At 46.5% G+C, this 16,565-nt stretch overlaps 1 protein-coding gene across 1 annotated transcript in view; it reads left to right on the forward strand.

Moving 5' to 3' along the window:
• SMC1B (structural maintenance of chromosomes 1B) overlaps positions 1-16,565 on the forward strand; it is a 197,669-nt gene that overhangs the window by 170,165 nt on the left and 10,939 nt on the right. The window contains exons 21-24 of the mRNA XM_073621917.1: positions 6,896-7,050; positions 10,611-10,762; positions 11,223-11,292; positions 12,618-12,728. Coding sequence (XP_073478018.1) covers positions 6,896-7,050; positions 10,611-10,762; positions 11,223-11,292; positions 12,618-12,728 — 488 coding nt within the window. The remainder of the gene's footprint in view (positions 1-6,895; positions 7,051-10,610; positions 10,763-11,222; positions 11,293-12,617; positions 12,729-16,565) is intronic.

Consider the following 16,565-nt stretch of genomic DNA (forward strand, 5'->3'; position numbering starts at 1 on the left):
ATGGTTTTGGACTAGGATATCCAATAGGCTTGTTTTGGTGTGATGGTCACAAACATTTTTCCTATATTTTTAAACTCTGTTTCTCATGGTTCCTCTCCCAACAGTTAAAGTCAAAGATGACCAATACATCTGCACATCAATAAAACAGTTTGCGGGTCAGACACACTACTCTGGCTGTTGGAGAGATGTCAATTTTCCATTAGGATGGGTTCACACTTTTCAGCTGCAATGCATAGTATACTGCATTACTTGCTACATGTATTAATGTGTTGCAGTGACCTTTATTTTGAATGGTGTTCCAATGTGTTGCAGCACATTGTACTGTAATACACTACTTTGCACTGTGGTACATTGTGTTGACAAAAGTGGGGCATGGTTTTTTTTTTGGGATGTTTTGTTGCATTGCCAGCCCATTGAATGGGCCTGCCTTAAAGCAAAGCTGGTTAACGCACCACACTGAAGACGTGAACCCTGCCTTAGAAATACTGTGCTATCTTGCTCACTATAATTGATTCCATCACCTAGTTTTTTGATAGAGAAAGAGAAAAGATATATCACATAAAAAATAATTTTGATAATGGCTGGTGTGCCTTAGAGGAGAACACCCAAACAAAAGATGGATTGGAATGGGGTCTTGTATTGATTTGCTTTACACAGCAGAGGGCCCAAAGTTCAGAAGCTCAAGTTTTGATCTTTGAATCAACAGAGATGACTTCAAAGCGAGTTATTATAGTTTATCTCCCTGCTCAAAGACCTTGTGATTTAGAAGTTGTCCTTTAAAAGTAATTTTAATGAATATGTACTGCTACTTCAAGATTATCTGGGTAATATGAGAAAATCCACCCAGAACTGCCCACTCAGTTGTAGACCAGACTATGACTAATTATATCACCTTCTGTCTTCTTAAAGCGGAGTTCCACCCACAAATGGAACTTCCGCTTTAAGTGTTGGTGACCCCCTGACATGCCACATTTGGCATGTCATTTTTCCCTTTTCGTCATTTCAGGACAGCCACAATAGAGAGAGATAGTCTCCTCCCCTTCCTCTGGAAACACTGCGCCAGCCCATAAATTCTCTCCTCCCCTGCCGGACCTCAGTTATTAGTGTTTCCTCCGGTGGGGAGACACTGTGCAGAGGAACCAGGCCGGGTGCAGTCAGAGAGACTGTGGCCTTTCTTTTTAAAGAAACATCCCTAGGGAAGCAGGGGCTTCCAGGATAAAGAGTGGCGGTGCTTACCGCAGCTGAAGCCACCCCTTCCTTGCTGAGCGCGGCATCAGGTCGTGGGGGACCCCTATTGCGTCCACAGGGCCGCAGCATGGAGACTGTCCGCTCTCCCTGTACTCTGTACAGGCCGCAAAATTTGGAACCAGTGGGCCGGACGACGGGTGACGTCATTTCCGGTGGGGGGGCGGACGCTTTCCCTTTGACCCGCGACTTCCGGTTCCGGGTCGCGGTGCTGATAGGGGGCCGGGCTCAGGCTGGAGTGAGTCGCTACACGTGGAGACAGTGTGAGACTCTACACAGGCAACCACCTGCAGTCATGTCTGAGGCAGATGCTGCAACTCATACGGACGCTATCTCCAGCTTTCCAAAGGTAAGAGTTCCCTGGGGAAGGGTCCTCTCTATCTAAGGATTGCTCCTCCTCATGTATAGTTCCTTACTTAGAGGGGGGGGCAGACCCCCTGGGTGGTCAGGGGGTGGGGGGGGTTCCCTTAAGGTGGTTCTGGTACACTCCCAGGGTTGTTTCCACTTAAACATGCTGAATGTAATATGTGGTTTTTGTATGTAATTTAAGAAATCTACAGAAAAAACAAAGTCCACTCATGTCTCTAAAAGGAAGTGTGCCTCTTGCAGAGACAGTTTAGGGGAAGCATGGACTAAGGTTTTGTGTAAAGAATGCATAGACTCCCTGGTTAAGGAAAGGGAATCTGAACAGCAGTCTGGTTTGGCAGCTTCTGTGAAGGAGCTGTCATCCACCTTTTCATCCTTTAAAACGTTTTTTGAGACGTTTCAGTTTCCCTCTAAACCCATTCAGCAGGACACAAACCCGCCTCATGCTCAGGGCTCTGCACCTGCCAGATCTTCTAATTTAGTTATGGCAGAGGAAACGTCAGGCCCTTCCGGGGTGGAGGCAACCGGACAGTGGCACATCTGACTCCCATGAGGAGTCAGAAGGGGAAGACCAGGACGGGGAGTCCAGGAAAATCTCCAGGTATAAATTGTCCCTGGATGAGGTGGAAGACCTCTTAGGGGCAATATATACAACCCTCGGTATACACGAGGATAAGAAACCCCTATCCCTCCATGACCTTATGTATAAGGGCTTGGGAGATCAAAAAAGAAAAGTTTTTCCAGTACATGAAGTTCTGGTGGAAACGATTAAAAAGGAGTGGCAGGATCCTGAGAGGAAACCCTTTTTTTCTAGCTCCCTTAAAAGAAGGTTCCCATTTTCAGAGGATCCAGGGTCCATTTGGAATAAAAATCCCAAATTGGACGCCGCCTTCTCTCAGCTCTCTAGACACACAGACCTGGCATTCGAGGATATGGGGGCCTTGTCGGATGTCATGAACAAGAGGATAGACTCACTTCTAAAAAAGACGTGGGATTCAACTGTGGGTAATTTAAAGCCAGAAATGGCTGTTACTGTGGTAGCCCGCAATTTAGAACATTGGCTTTTCCAGATTCAGGAGCATATTGAAGCTGGCACAGCCAAGGAAACTATCCTAGCCTCGTTCCCCACGATTCTGCGAGGAATCGCATACATTGCAGACGCCTCGGCAGAGTCAGTCCGTATGTCGGCCAGATCAGCGGCGCTGGCAAATTTGGCCAGAAGAGCACTCTGGCTGAAAACTTGGCCGGGGGACACCGCCTCTAAAGTCAAATTGTGCGGGATACCCCTGACAGGTGATCTACTCTTTGGTCCTGGGTTAGAGACGGTCTTAGACCGTACAGCGGACAAAAAGAAGTCCTTTCCGCTTAAACGGAAAGCCCCAGCTCAGGCAAGGAAGGGGTTTCGTCCGAAAAAAGGCAAGGATTCTCCCAAACGAGGGAAAAAAACTTGGGGCCAAAGAGGCAAGGGCAGAGGAGGGCGATTTTTCGCCCTCCTGAGAAAGCCCGCAAAGATCAATGACTCTCTAGGCACGGTGGGAGGAAGATTGGGGGCCTTCCTTCCACAGTGGGAGACCCTCTCACCCAATCGATTTATCCTGGGGGTCATAAGAAGGGGGTATCTCTTGGAATTCTCAAAGCCCCCCCCGCAAAGGTTCCTTGTTACGCAGCTTTCCACCTGCACAGCAAGGGCCGAAGCTTTGGTAGACGCCCTGAAGGAACTGGAGATTCAGAACGTAGTTCACAGAGTACCAAAGGGGCAGGAAGGAGAGGGGTTCTATTCCCACGTATTTGTAGTGAAAAAACCCTCAGGGAAATTCAGGTTGATTCTGAATTTAAAACCGGTCAATTTGCTACAAAAGATTCCGCATGGAGTCCATTTTTACGGTCAGGGCCCTGCTGCCGCACAACGGTTACATGGTGTCTCTGGACCTCAGGGACGCATATTTACACGTCCCTATCGCAGAAACCTCCCAAAAGTTTCTCCGGTTAGTAATAGACCTGAAAGGTACAATACTGCATCTACAGTTTCAAGCACTGCCTTTCGGGCTATCCTCCTCGCCCCGCATATTCACAAAGGTACTGGCAGAGGCGTTGGCCTTCCTGCGACTCCAGGGGGTGTCAGTCATAGCCTATCTGGACGACCTGCTCCTATTTGCAGTATCCCCAGAACAGTTGATCAAGGACCTCGATCTTACAAAGCGGGTACTAACAGGGTTGGGGTGGCTGCTGAACTTAGAAAAGTCCAGTCTCATTCCCTCACAGCGCATTGTGTACCTGGGATACCTGCTGGACACTACGCTTTTGAGAGTTTTCCTTCCAAGGGAAAAGATTCTAAAGCTGGACAGAGCAGTTTTCTCCCTCCAGTGCAACCATCTGGTGTCAAAAAGGTCCATAATGTCAACATTAGGCCTTCTAACGTCTGGGCAGGATTACATTTTCGTCCCCTGCAGTCATATGTACTAAGAGTATGGGACCACAGTCAGAGGGATCTAGACACCTTAGTACAGGTTCCCCATCAAATAAAAAGATCTCTTTGGTGGTGGAGGAAGGAAGTGAACTTGTCACAGGGACGTCTCTGGCTTATCCCAGTCCCGCAGATCGTAACCACGGACGCAAGTGGCAAAGGCTGGGGGGCACATTTGGGATCCCTTCTAGCGCAGGGCACATGGAAGGGCGACGAACTGCAAAGGTCTTCCAACTGGAAAGAGCTGAGGGCAGTAGGCCTAGCCCTCAGATTTTTCAAAAAGGAACTCCAGGGCCACCATGTACAGGTACGGTCGGACAACTCATCCACCGTGGCCTATATAAACAAGCAGGGAGGCACCAGGAGCGGAAGTCTGTTGGCCCTAGCAAAAGATATTCTAAGCTGGGCCGAGTCCAACACCCTCTCACTCTCAGCGTTTTTTTTGAGAGGGGAGAGGAATATAATCGCAGATTTCCTCAGCCGGAGGAGTCTAAAGGAAGGAGATTGGGCCCTCAACCAGGAGGTCTTCAATCTCATATCCAAGAAATGGGGACCCCCGGAAGTGGATCTTTTCGCTTCAAAAGACAACGCGAAAACCCCCTGGTTTTTCTCCCTAAATGCAGGGGAAGGAGCTCTGGGGGTGGACGCATTGTCTCAGAATTGGCATTTCAGGACATGCTACGCCTTCCCTCCTCCGGTGCTGTTACCGGCGGTTCTGAGGAAGTTTCAACTAGAGAGCACCTCTCTCATTCTAGTAGCTCCACATTGGCCGAAAAGGGCATGGTTTTCAATCCTCAGTCAGTTAGCAGCGGAGCCACCCCTTTTCCTTCCGCCTCGAAAGGATCTTCTGTCGCAGGGTCCAGTCCTCTGCCCACAGGTGCAGCAGTGGAAATTAGCGGCCTTGCTACTGAGGAGGGTATATTAAGATCCAAGGGGTTTTCGGAGAGCTTAATCTCTACCCTCCTCAACAGTAGGAAAAAGGAGACATGTAGGATTTACAAAAAGGTCTGGCTCCTTTTCAACAAATGGTGCATAGAAAACTCCTTCTCGGTGCAGAGTCCCGTAGCTGTGTTGGAGTTTCTGCAGTGTGGAGCGGACAAGGGTTTATCTGTAGGTACCCTTAAAAGTCAGGTTTCAGCACTCTGCTTATCTGGAGAAGTCTCTGGCTACCAATCCATGGGTGGTCAGATTCTTTAAGGCACTGTCAAGACAGAGACCTACCAGGGGTTCTCCCTTTTCCCGGGTGGGACCTATCTCTGGTTTTACAGAGCCTTACGGGAAATCCCTTTGAGCCATTGGACAAGTGCCTGTTAAGGGAGCTTACCCTAAAAACAGTATTTTTAGTAGCAGTGACAACTGCCAGGAGGGTCAGCGAAATTGAGGCGTTATCAATTAGACCTCCTTTTTGTGTTATTTTGCCAGACAGGATAGTCCTTAAGACTGATCCAGCTTTTTTGCCTAAAGTGGCGTCAGGCTTTCACAGAAGCCAGGAAATAGTCCTACCCTCGTTTTGTCCCAATCCTTCAGGTGAAAGGGAACTAAAATTTCATTTTTTAGATGTAAGGAGGTGTATCCTACAATACCTAGAGATGACTAAAACAATAAGGAAGTCTGATTCTCTATTTATTTTGTTTTCTGGGGCCAGAAAGGGTCTCAGAGCGTCCCGACGCACAATTGCCAGGTGGCTTAGATTAGCTATTGGGCAGGCATATTCTTTAGCAGGGAAGGAGATCCCTAGAGGCATAAAGGCACACTCCACCAGAGCAGTGGCAACTTCCCAGGCAGAGAAGGCTGGAGCAACGCCAGAGCAAATATGCAAGGCAGCAACCTGGTCCAGCTACTCCACTTTCGTTAGACATTACAGAGTGGACTTGGTGGCGGCAGGTGAGCAGGCTTTTGGGCGAAAAGTTCTGCAAGCTGTAGTCCCACCCTAATTGGTAAGTGCTCGATTATCCTCTCTATTGTGGCTGTCCTGAAATGACGAAAAGGGAAAATTAAAGTTACGTACCGGTAACGTCTTTTCCTGTAGTCTTTCAGGACAGCCCTAGTTACCCACCCTAAGCTTGGGGGGGTCTTATTAAAGACCAGAACGCAATATGGTAATGATATTGATTGGTATGTTATTAATGTGTTCTTGTGTCTCCCCAGCTGGCCGGAGGTACTCTTGAAAGAACTGAGGTCCGGCAGGGGAGGAGAGAATTTATGGGCTGGCGCAGTGTTTCCAGAGGAAGGGGAGGAGACTATCTCTCTCTATTGTGGCTGCCCTGAAAGACTACAGGAAAAGACGTTACCGGTACGTAACTTTAATTTTTTGGGGGGGGGGGGGGGGGGTTTAGAGGCACCCAGCTCCCACTTCCTCCCCTGGCCCAGGAAGGAAGATCACCTCTCCCCCTCCCTCCCTGCAATCTTCTGGGACACATCACAGGTCCCAGAAGATTGCCCGGCCATTAACAGAGTGCAGTGCGCGCCCGGCTGTGAAACCACAGCCAGGCGCCCACAGTTAGAATGCCGGCGCCACGGAGAGGAGCGGGGCTTCGTGTGCCCGCATTGCTGTTCCGTGGGACGGGTAAGTGTCTGATTATTAAGTCACTTAATAATTAACACTTTTTGTAGCTTGTGACTTTTAAATGGGTGGAACGCCGCTTTAAATGTCTGTATTCCAATTCATCCCGAGAATTTAAGCAAGGATTTTTAACATCTACTATCTCTGTGTCCTGTCTCCTTCAAAAAACCTGCAAGCCGCCCTTGTCATGCTGTAATAATGTTGTAAAACCCACCCTTGGGGCAGCGTAACGGTGAGCCTCTTTATTTTTCTCATAGCTTTTGAGACCAGCAGAAGGAAAGCCAGTCTGTGTAGGACAGAATTTGAGCAGGTGAAGCAGAAGAGATATGAGATTTTTAGCCAGTGTTTTGAGCATGTTTCTGTAGCTATCGATCAGATCTACAAGAAGCTTTGCAGAAATGCCAGCGCTCAGGTTTGCTTATTTAAGTTTACCTCTTCTGTTGATATTAAGTCAGTGTTCTGTGGAGTTTAATTACATTTGTACCATTATCACAGCCTTTGTATTGCCCAGGGTTTGCTCTATTAATTTGAACTTCACAGTATAAAGAATAACTTCATTAGGGGTTTCTTTAATGGGCCAATGAACTATGCTCTATATCTGTTTTAGATGCTTCCAAGATCAATCTGAATTCATTACACATGCGTTTGACCTACTTCAGCTGCTTTTGCGTACCCTAAGACATGTATAGGGAGAAAAGCAGTTCTGAAACCAACAAAAGCCTGTCCACAATGGCCCTTACATACATTGCCCACTCAGCTTCATGATGTAATTAGTGTAAGAGGACTTACAGCTGGTTAAATGAAAAAAAGATACATTTTTGGGCTGCCTAAATCACTGCTGCCGCAGAGCTGGTTTTTTTTTTTGTCAAAAAAAAAAAAAAGGATCCTGTTCCCTTAAAGCATGAATAACAGCATGGTGCTTGTGCTGTGTAATTTGGCCCCCTGTATCATATAAAATACGTGGCTGATCCTGCCCTCACTTCTGTAAACTGACCACGGTTTATCATTGCTGCTGAGTCCTGACACTGTGGTCAGTTTACGTGCCTCCATCATCCGCAGCTTTCCTGTCACTGTCCTCCTCTCCCCCATCCTCTGCCCCCTCCCCTGCCTGCCTGTCAGCTCTGTTTGTGAGCCGCCCCTCCCCTTGTAGCACCGTTCCGAGCAGTGCAAACACTGCTCACAATCGCTGCCAGCCCCACTGCTAGTATAACATGTAGCATATACTGCATGCCGTTTTTTAAAATGAATCTTTTAAATACCTTATTTATTCTCCCCAATCAGCAGTCTCTCCCTCCGATTGTATACACTACAGAGGGAGGTCAGGTGACCGCCCGGAAGACGTCAGAGGAAGATCTCAGCCCCTCCCTCTGTAGTGTATACATTGGAGGGAGAGAGCAATGGGTTGTCTTGTGACCGCTGGTTGCTTAACAACCCCTTTAACCACTTGCCTATCGGGCACTTTCACCTCCTTGCCCAGGCCAATTTTCAGCTTTCAGCTCTGTTGCACTTTGAGAATTGCAGTCATGTGACGCTGTACCCAAATTTAATTTTTAGCATTTTTTTTGGCACAGGTAGGCGGCACTGCTAGGCACTGATGATCAGTGCCCTGATTATCAGTGTAAATGTGTCTGTCAGAATTGCCGGTAATTGGCTCTCCTTTCCTCTCGCTGTAACAGTGCGTGAGGAAAGGACTGCCGATAGCTGGCAAGTCTGTTTACAATATGATCAGCTCTGATTGGCCCTTTTCCTCAATCTGGGATCAGCTGTGCCTGGAGAACACAGCGATCACAGAGTGTGCCTGATGCGCACCCTGGGGGCGTGCGAAGGTGTGGGGTTCTGGGAGGACATCAATAGCAGTGTGGTCAACAACTAGTTGGAACTAAATCAGCTGCCCGGCACCAGGAACTGTATGTCTGGTGCGTCGGGCAATAGGAATTTCACACAACTGGGAATGGGCTGACATAAGCCCAGGCACCAGGATGCAAGTTCTAGTCGCCATGCGCATGGGATTTGTAGAGCCCTGCTCTAAAGTATTGTAATATACAGCTTTACCTTCTTATAACAGGAGGTGTTTACACATCCTCACTTCCAGCACAAATCCCAGAACAAGCCACTGTTTATAGGTTAGTTATGGATAAAAAGCCTGAAACAGCTGTATACAGGTTGGTAATACTGGCTTTGTAAAATTATGGTTATATATGTGCTATACACCAGCGGTTCCGGATGCACACATATTGCTAAAAGGGACAAAAAGGAATGATTTGAATGACTCTGCCCACTTACCCATAAACCAAGACTGAGACGCTTGTGTTTTTTTTTTTTTTTTGCTAGAAGTGAGGAAGTGTAGATACATTCTGTTAGAAGAAGGCAATGCTGCACCGCGGAAAAGAACATCTTTAAGCTTTATGTATGAAAGTGCTGGTCCCTCAGGTCTGGATTTTCAGTTCAGCAGACATTTGAATAGTGTGTCTTTAAAAAAAAAAAATCTTTTTTGTCTGTTCCACTAGGCTGAACTCCTCAATACAAATGAAATGTCACATTTTATTACTATGTCAGAGCTGTGCTGATATGGAGCTCCAGACACTTTTCATTAAGCTCTGCCTCTTTTCCACAACTATCTTTAGACTGGTGCAAAAATGCACATTAGGAAAACAGTCTGTTTAGATCTTGTTTAGAATGTACCATATTTACGGCATAAAACACGCACCCCAATTTAAGAGGGAAGTTTCAGGAATTTTTTTTTTTTTTTTTAAATAAACCACTTTGAAGCAAAATAATGGTCAGTGAGAATCAATGCAGCCTGATTAGTGCCCATCTGCAGCCTCAATGCAGCCTAATCTGTGCCCATCTGCAGCTTCAGTGCAGCCTGTTCTGTGCCCATCTGCAGCCTGTTCTGTGCTCATCTCCTCCATCAATGCAGCTCACCATCTCATATGAAATCACAGAGCCGTCGTCTGTTTCCTCGGCTCTCAGTCGGCAGTGACACACACAGTCCCACTTCCGCCATCGGCATTGGACCAGCTCCTGTGATAGATAGAACACTGGTCCGATGCCGGTGGAGGAGGCGGGACTGTGTGTGTGATGTGCGAGTGGAGAGGAGATGACGGCTCGGTGATTTCCGCCGGCACTTGTTCCCCTCCGAGGTACGCTTTTTAGGGGGGAAAAGTGTGTTATATGCCGATAAATACAGTATTTTATTTTTTTTGGAAAACCAAAAGTTTTGTTCTATTTAGCCTTAAAGTTGTTTTAAAGACTTAAAGCAGTAGTAAACCGCTAAAGAAAAACCTGCAAGACAATGGCATAACGTGCTAGTATGCATCGCATACTAGCACATTATGAAATGCTTACCTTGGAACGAAGCTCCCGCATGCACGGGAATCCTCCGTTCCAGCACGATACGCCGGACCTTTACTGCGCGTCCCCACTGACTTCAGTGGCTGCATGCATGGTGAATATAGGTAAGCCTTATTAGAGGCTTACCAATAGGTAAAATTGTCCAAGTGGGGTATACAACCGCAGATTTTTTTTTTTTTTAGCCTTTAATGCATTCTCTGCATGAAGGTAAAACACCTTCTGTGAACATTTTTCCCCCCCCTCCAATCCTAATCCAGCACTCTCCTCTCTCTCTTATCACAAGACAGATAGGCAGCAGTGGGAATAGTTGGCTCCTGCTGCTGTCAATCAAATCCTGTGACAAGGTAGTGGGGGCAGGGCCGAGCCGCATTGTCTGTGTCTATGGATGCAAGCAGCACAGCTCAGGATCGAGCCTGCAGGAGTGCTCTCATAGGAAGCGGTTTCCTATGGGGACACTCGATGAAGAGGAGCAGCCAGGAGAACCAGCTGGGGACCCCATCACAGAGGAAGTACAGGGTGCTCTGTGCAAAACCATTGCACAGAGCATGTAAGTATGATTTTATTTTAAAAAAAAAAGTTTAGAAGTACTTTAACCTTTTAACACTTATATTTGCTTAGGCCTTTCTTTGTCTTGAGAATTCAGAGGAACCTTACCTTGATGGAATTGGCTACAACTGTGTAGCTCCGGGCAAGAGATTTATGCCTATGGACAACTTGTCTGGAGGAGAGAAGTCTGTAGCTGCGCTGGCTCTTGTGTTTGCTATTCACAGGTAAGATTAGAATCTCAGCGCTTAAGTAGCACCTTGCCATGAAGGCCATAATTCTTTGTGCCTTTCATTTGATCACACCCTGACAGAACATCAATTCAGGCTTAATTTTTGCTACTTAAACTTAATCCAGAGACTGTATATTTTAGGTCAATTAAACTGAATGAAACATTCCTTCAATAATTTCCTCCATTTCTAGCTTCCATCTCTTAAAATTAGACTCGGCCATGAGTCTCCTGACACTCAGCTGGGGTGGAGCAGTTTTGCAAAGGCAAGTAAAGTTTGAATCAGAAATTCCATCCACATTGCTGAAGGGAACACAGCAGCATTTACAAAAAATATTTCAGACCTTCCATCACTTTTTCAGTCTTAAACAGCAAGATTGTTCGTATATCTTCTATCAGATGGGTGTAGGTCCACTTTAAAGCATGTAAACATAGCAAAAAAATCTTTGTTTTTGCAGCTTTCGTCCTGCACCATTCTTCATTTTAGACGAAGTAGATGCAGCTTTGGACAACAGTAACATTGGTAAAGTAAGTCACTGTTTAAAACACATTTCTGTAAGCATTCACAGCAGCCCTCTGGATGTGTGCCCTGGTTGAGTTGGTTGGCTTTGCAAAGACTTGTACAATTATTGCCAGACAGCTACTGAAAATGTAATGTATTGCCCTATGTCTAAGGCTAGCCATACACCCTTTGAATTCTCTCGTTCAGCCCATGGGCTGAATGAGAATCAGTGGATTCCCACCTGCCAACTATTGCATTCAGACAGCTTTAGCACCTGTGGCTGTTAGAATACTTGATTGATCCTGATTGGCTATTGTCATGAACCTTGGAATACTGAAGTATTTCTCCTTTGTTCTATTACACAGTGGTGGGTCTTCCGCCCAGTCTTGAGGCTAACCCCCTCCAGGCGGCTCCGTGGTCTGGAAGGAATGCATTGTTCTGTTTTTGACCGTTTATGTACTTTAATTACCCACTGGGGCTTCTCTGTGTCATTACACATATCAGTCCTCCTATTCAAGTTATCGGACGAATCCCTGCTGACCCCGTTTCAAGTCCTCATTTGCATGGCCAAGAGGACCTGAGTGAGGACTAGAGTGTACTTTACAATTGACCAATAGGAAAGTGGTTGTTGGAGGCGGGGTGTTCAAACTGCTAATGTATAAAAGTGTGTTGTGTGCATCCAATAAAGGTGAGATTCCTGTTTGAACTTACGTACAGCCTGCCTGGTGTTTGTTCTTAGCTATCACAACTGGATTCGAACCATCAGACGTAGTGATCTGCAATCTGATTCAATAGCCGCAGAGGAGTGTCGGGAGAGTGGAATCGAGCGAGCAGGGGCTCGTTACAGCTATATTCACTGATTGGCTCAAAGTTCAGCAGTGATGGGCTTAAATTTGGCCAGCTTTACTCTTCAAGGGCTCGTTCACGTGGGCAGTGCCCTCTAAAGCGCAGTCTGCGATGGATCGCTTTTCAGAGAGCATTTGACAGGAGGTGATATGTTGCTTCCTCACCATCTGAGTTAACCCTATAAATGCCACACTACCATGCCACAATCATGTGCATTGTATGTGGTTGTTGTTCAACCCTATAGAACCACATTAAACACATTCGACATTCGCAACATCCACCAAAAGCATCATGCTGTTTAATTTGTCTCCTGGCATGTGCACAGCTGTGAGCGGCTGCATAACAGTGTTCAATGAAGCCTAACTGTATCCCAAAAGAGAAATATGAACACTTGATATTTTAGGCTGATGGCTGTGGGATCTAACTTAATATTTGATTGCTATTTGTGTAGGATGAAAATACACTATTATTCATATTGATGATAATCTGCTTATTCTTCATAAAGGTCACAAGTTACATCAAAGAACAGACAAGACAGCACTTCCAAATGGTGGTCATTTCCTTAAAAGAAGAGTTTTTTTCCAAGGCAGATGCTTTAATTGGAGTGTGCACAGAGGTAAAGCCAAACTAAATACATTGGTCAGTTAAGTCTTCTGCATTCAAGAAGATGATTTATGCACCTAAACATTATGCTGCAAGATTTAAAATCGTATACATTATTTGTCTTTGCATCTACGATAATTTTTAAAATGTGCCTGCTTTAATGGAATCGCTCCTATGCAGGTCAGGCCAATGAGAAATCACTTTTCTTGTTAGAGGCAGATTCAGCAGTGTTCCAGGCCAGCAAGGGAGAAATTCCATAGAGATGTTAAGGCTACATTCACACCGGTAAACTGGCACTTTGTGTGCATCCAGCAGCGTTCACCCCAGGTAATCATTGGCTGTGCAGAGAGCTGGGAATTGCAGCAGCTGCCGGCGACTGTCATTATAGTGAACAGAGCTGGCAGCCACATCTACCCGCTGAGGGCCACAGCAGGAACTGCCGCTAAAATCTGCACCGGTCTTAATCGCCGGTATGAATGTAGTGTCTCTTGAGTGATTCAGCTGCTTGCAATGTGTTGGCAGCTGAAGAATAGTCCATGTGAAATCAGCCCTTGTTTACACCAGTGTGGCTTTAAAATCATGCGCGATTTGAACCTCTGATTTCATTGCAAGTCTTGATGAAATCGCAAAATAAATAGTGCAGGAACCTTCATCTTGAGTCGCAACAATTTGAACAATTCCAATGCTGGCATTGGGGTGCGACTTGTCATGTGATTTTTGAACTGTCAAATCGCACTGACGTAAACCAGAGTAAAATTATTGATCAAATAATGGGTTTGGTTATTTCAGATGTGTTTGCTTTGCATTATTCTATTTTTGTTAAATTTCCATAAATATTCAAGTGAAGGCAATTATACTGTTTCAGAACACCTCTATTTAAAGGGACATCTTTCAGAGTAAAAAAAAAATGTTAATAGTGAAGTTGATGCAACACTGATAAACAGACATTTTCTTTATCGTACATCACGGGACACAGAGCACCATAATAATGACTATGTGGGTTATACGCTTACCTTTAGGTGATTGGACACTGGCAACCAATAGTAAGACGGTTCCTCCCATATAACCCCTCCTATACCGGAAGCACCTCAGTTTTTTCGCCAGTGTCTTGAAGGTGATGGTCATGGCTGTTTAAGCTCTTCAAATTTCTTCAAAAATGGGGGGCGTGGCCAAGGCAGGCATGTGAGAGGACGCATCTCCCACAGCTCCCAGCAGTGATCCAGTAACCGATCCTCCCCCAGCCCACATACCGACTTTATTTTGCCCTATGCAGCACGGGCACGATCCTGAGACCCCAGGGGATTATCCGCCGGCTCTCTGCACCAGAGGAAAGTTCCGAAAAGGACAAACTGAGATGACGGGCCTGGAGATCCAAGATGGCGCCGCGGCGTCCTCAGTGAAGCACACACCGCGCGGACAGGACAAGCTGAAAGACTCTTGGTCTAAAGCAAGTAAGACGCCAAAATTCACTGGTAAAGACGCCCCTAGAGATATGATCTACTATGCACAGAAAATGGCTGGGACATTGGGAACAGAGCAGTCATCCAGCCAGGCTGGGACACATGCTATGCAGGCAGACAACACACAGATGCTCTGGGGAGAGGAGGAGGGGGAGCAGTCAGCCCTTGCATCTGGGGAACAACAAAGCTCAGCGGACCCGGACGCTGTACAGCCTACTTTAGCTGATATACTCAGAGCTGTGAACAACTGCACAGCTTCAGTTAACACCTTGAGGGAGCAATTTGGGGGCCTGAGAGAAGATGTGTCATTACTAAGGCAAGACATGCAAAAAATACGTGAGCGCACCACGGCTGTGGAAAGCAGAGTCAGTGACATGGAAGACCAATTACCACCTATAACACAAGATACCAGAACAGCACTGCAATTAGCCAGGGATGCATGCGATCATGCTGAGGATTTGGAAAATCGCTTAAGGCGAAACAATGTTCGCATAGTGGGGCTGCCTGAGAAGGTGGAGGGCAGGGACCCCACTACCTATGTTGAAAACTGGCTAATGGAACTTTTTGGGAAAAATGCATTCTCCCCAATGTTTGCGGTGGAACGTGTTCACAGAGTGCCCTCACGCCCTCCTCCACCAGGGGGCCCTCCAAGATCCATTCTTGCAAGAATTTTACATTACAAGGATAGAGAAGCAGTGCTGAGACATGCTCGAGAGAAGGCAAATGTTCTCCACAATGGTGTCCGGGTATCCTTCTACCCGGACTTCTCGGCAGAAGTCCAGAGGCGCAGAGCTAAATTCACTGACGTGAAACGCAGATTGAGACTTTTGCAACTCCCATACGCTATGCTATATCCAGCGAAACTTCGGATTGTGGTGAGAGGCCAAGCACAATTCTTTGAATCCGCTAAGGACGCTTCAGTCTGGTTGGATAGAAATGAGCAGGCACTGAAACGGCAGGCTTCACAAGACGAAGACTGAAAGGACTGAACCGGCTACTTGCAGAGAGCTGGGATACTAGAAAATGTTACTCTGTTCCTTTTTTCTAGATGGGCAACCAGAACATACCCTATCCTCTATTTCCAGTGTTGACAGATGTTCCTTGGCTGGGGGACTGAATATTCCTAAGCAGTGCAATGAGAGCGAATTGGACTAAAAGTTGAATTTACGAATGATCATTTTCAGTAAAAAAGAGCGATGGAATGTCGCACACGTTGCTAAAGTTGCCATGTTGGCAGAATGTGCAGTTTATAGCACAAGAGAGTTTTCTTTTTCACCACCCCCCACTGAAGCGGGGAAGATCCTAGCAATAAGAGTTACAAGCAGAACGAATGATACCTCAACAGGACACGAATTCATCAAACCTACGGCAAACCTAGCAGAACCTCGCTACAGAAATGGATCCACTACCGTGCACAGGTGCACACAAAGTACCGGTCAATACTACTCACCTACAAGCAGACATGGCAGACATCCCATTAGTATCCTGGAACGTTAGGGGACTACACTCCCCATTGAAGCGCACCATGATTCGCATGTGTTTGAAGAAGTACATCCCCGGAATTCTCTACTACCAGGAGACCCACTTGACGGCGGACACTGTGAGCTTCCTGGGATACTCCTGGGTAGGAAAGGCCTATCACTCCACGCACACCTCCTATTCTAGGGGGGTGAGCGTGTTGATCCATGGCAACCTGGACTTTGAAGACATCACAAATGAAATTGATAGTGAAGGTCGTTATGTTTTTCTCCATTGCAGGTTGGGTACACTGACTTGTGTGCTGGCGGTGGTATATATTCCTCCCCCCTTCACGGCGGCGGTGCTTAGGTCTCTGTTGACATTTATGGATGGCAGGCCTGACGCACCGCTGTTGGTAACGGGGGACTTTAATTGCTGCTTAAATCCAGTTGAAGATAGACACCCAGGACCCGGAGCCTCTGCCCTCTCCAGGGCTACCCCCCTGGCGCGGTTGTTGCAAGAGGTGGGCTGGGTGGATGTCTGGAGACATAGGAACCCAGGAGTTAGACAATTTACATGTTTTTCCAAAACCCATGGTTGTTTATCTAGAATTGACCTGGGGGTGTGCAGCTTAAACATGCTCCCGTTTGTTTCTGATGTGATGCATAGGCCCCGCAGTGTATCAGATCACTCACCAGTGGTTATACGGCTTATAATTGCCCCAATAATTACATTACCTAAAGCCCCTTGGAAATTCAATGCTTTTTGGTTGAAACTATTCCGCTCACACGAGGGGATAGTTGGGAGCATGTGTGAGTTTTTCCGCACCCAGGATCCAAATGAATCGATGATTGGGCAATGGGATGCCTTTAAGGCATATTTGAGGGGTGTGTTAATTGCTGAAATGAATAAGGTTAAACAAGACTCTTCAG

This window comes from Aquarana catesbeiana, linkage group LG03 (assembly GCF_042186555.1).
Source record: "Aquarana catesbeiana isolate 2022-GZ linkage group LG03, ASM4218655v1, whole genome shotgun sequence".
NCBI lineage: Eukaryota > Metazoa > Chordata > Amphibia > Anura > Ranidae > Aquarana > Aquarana catesbeiana.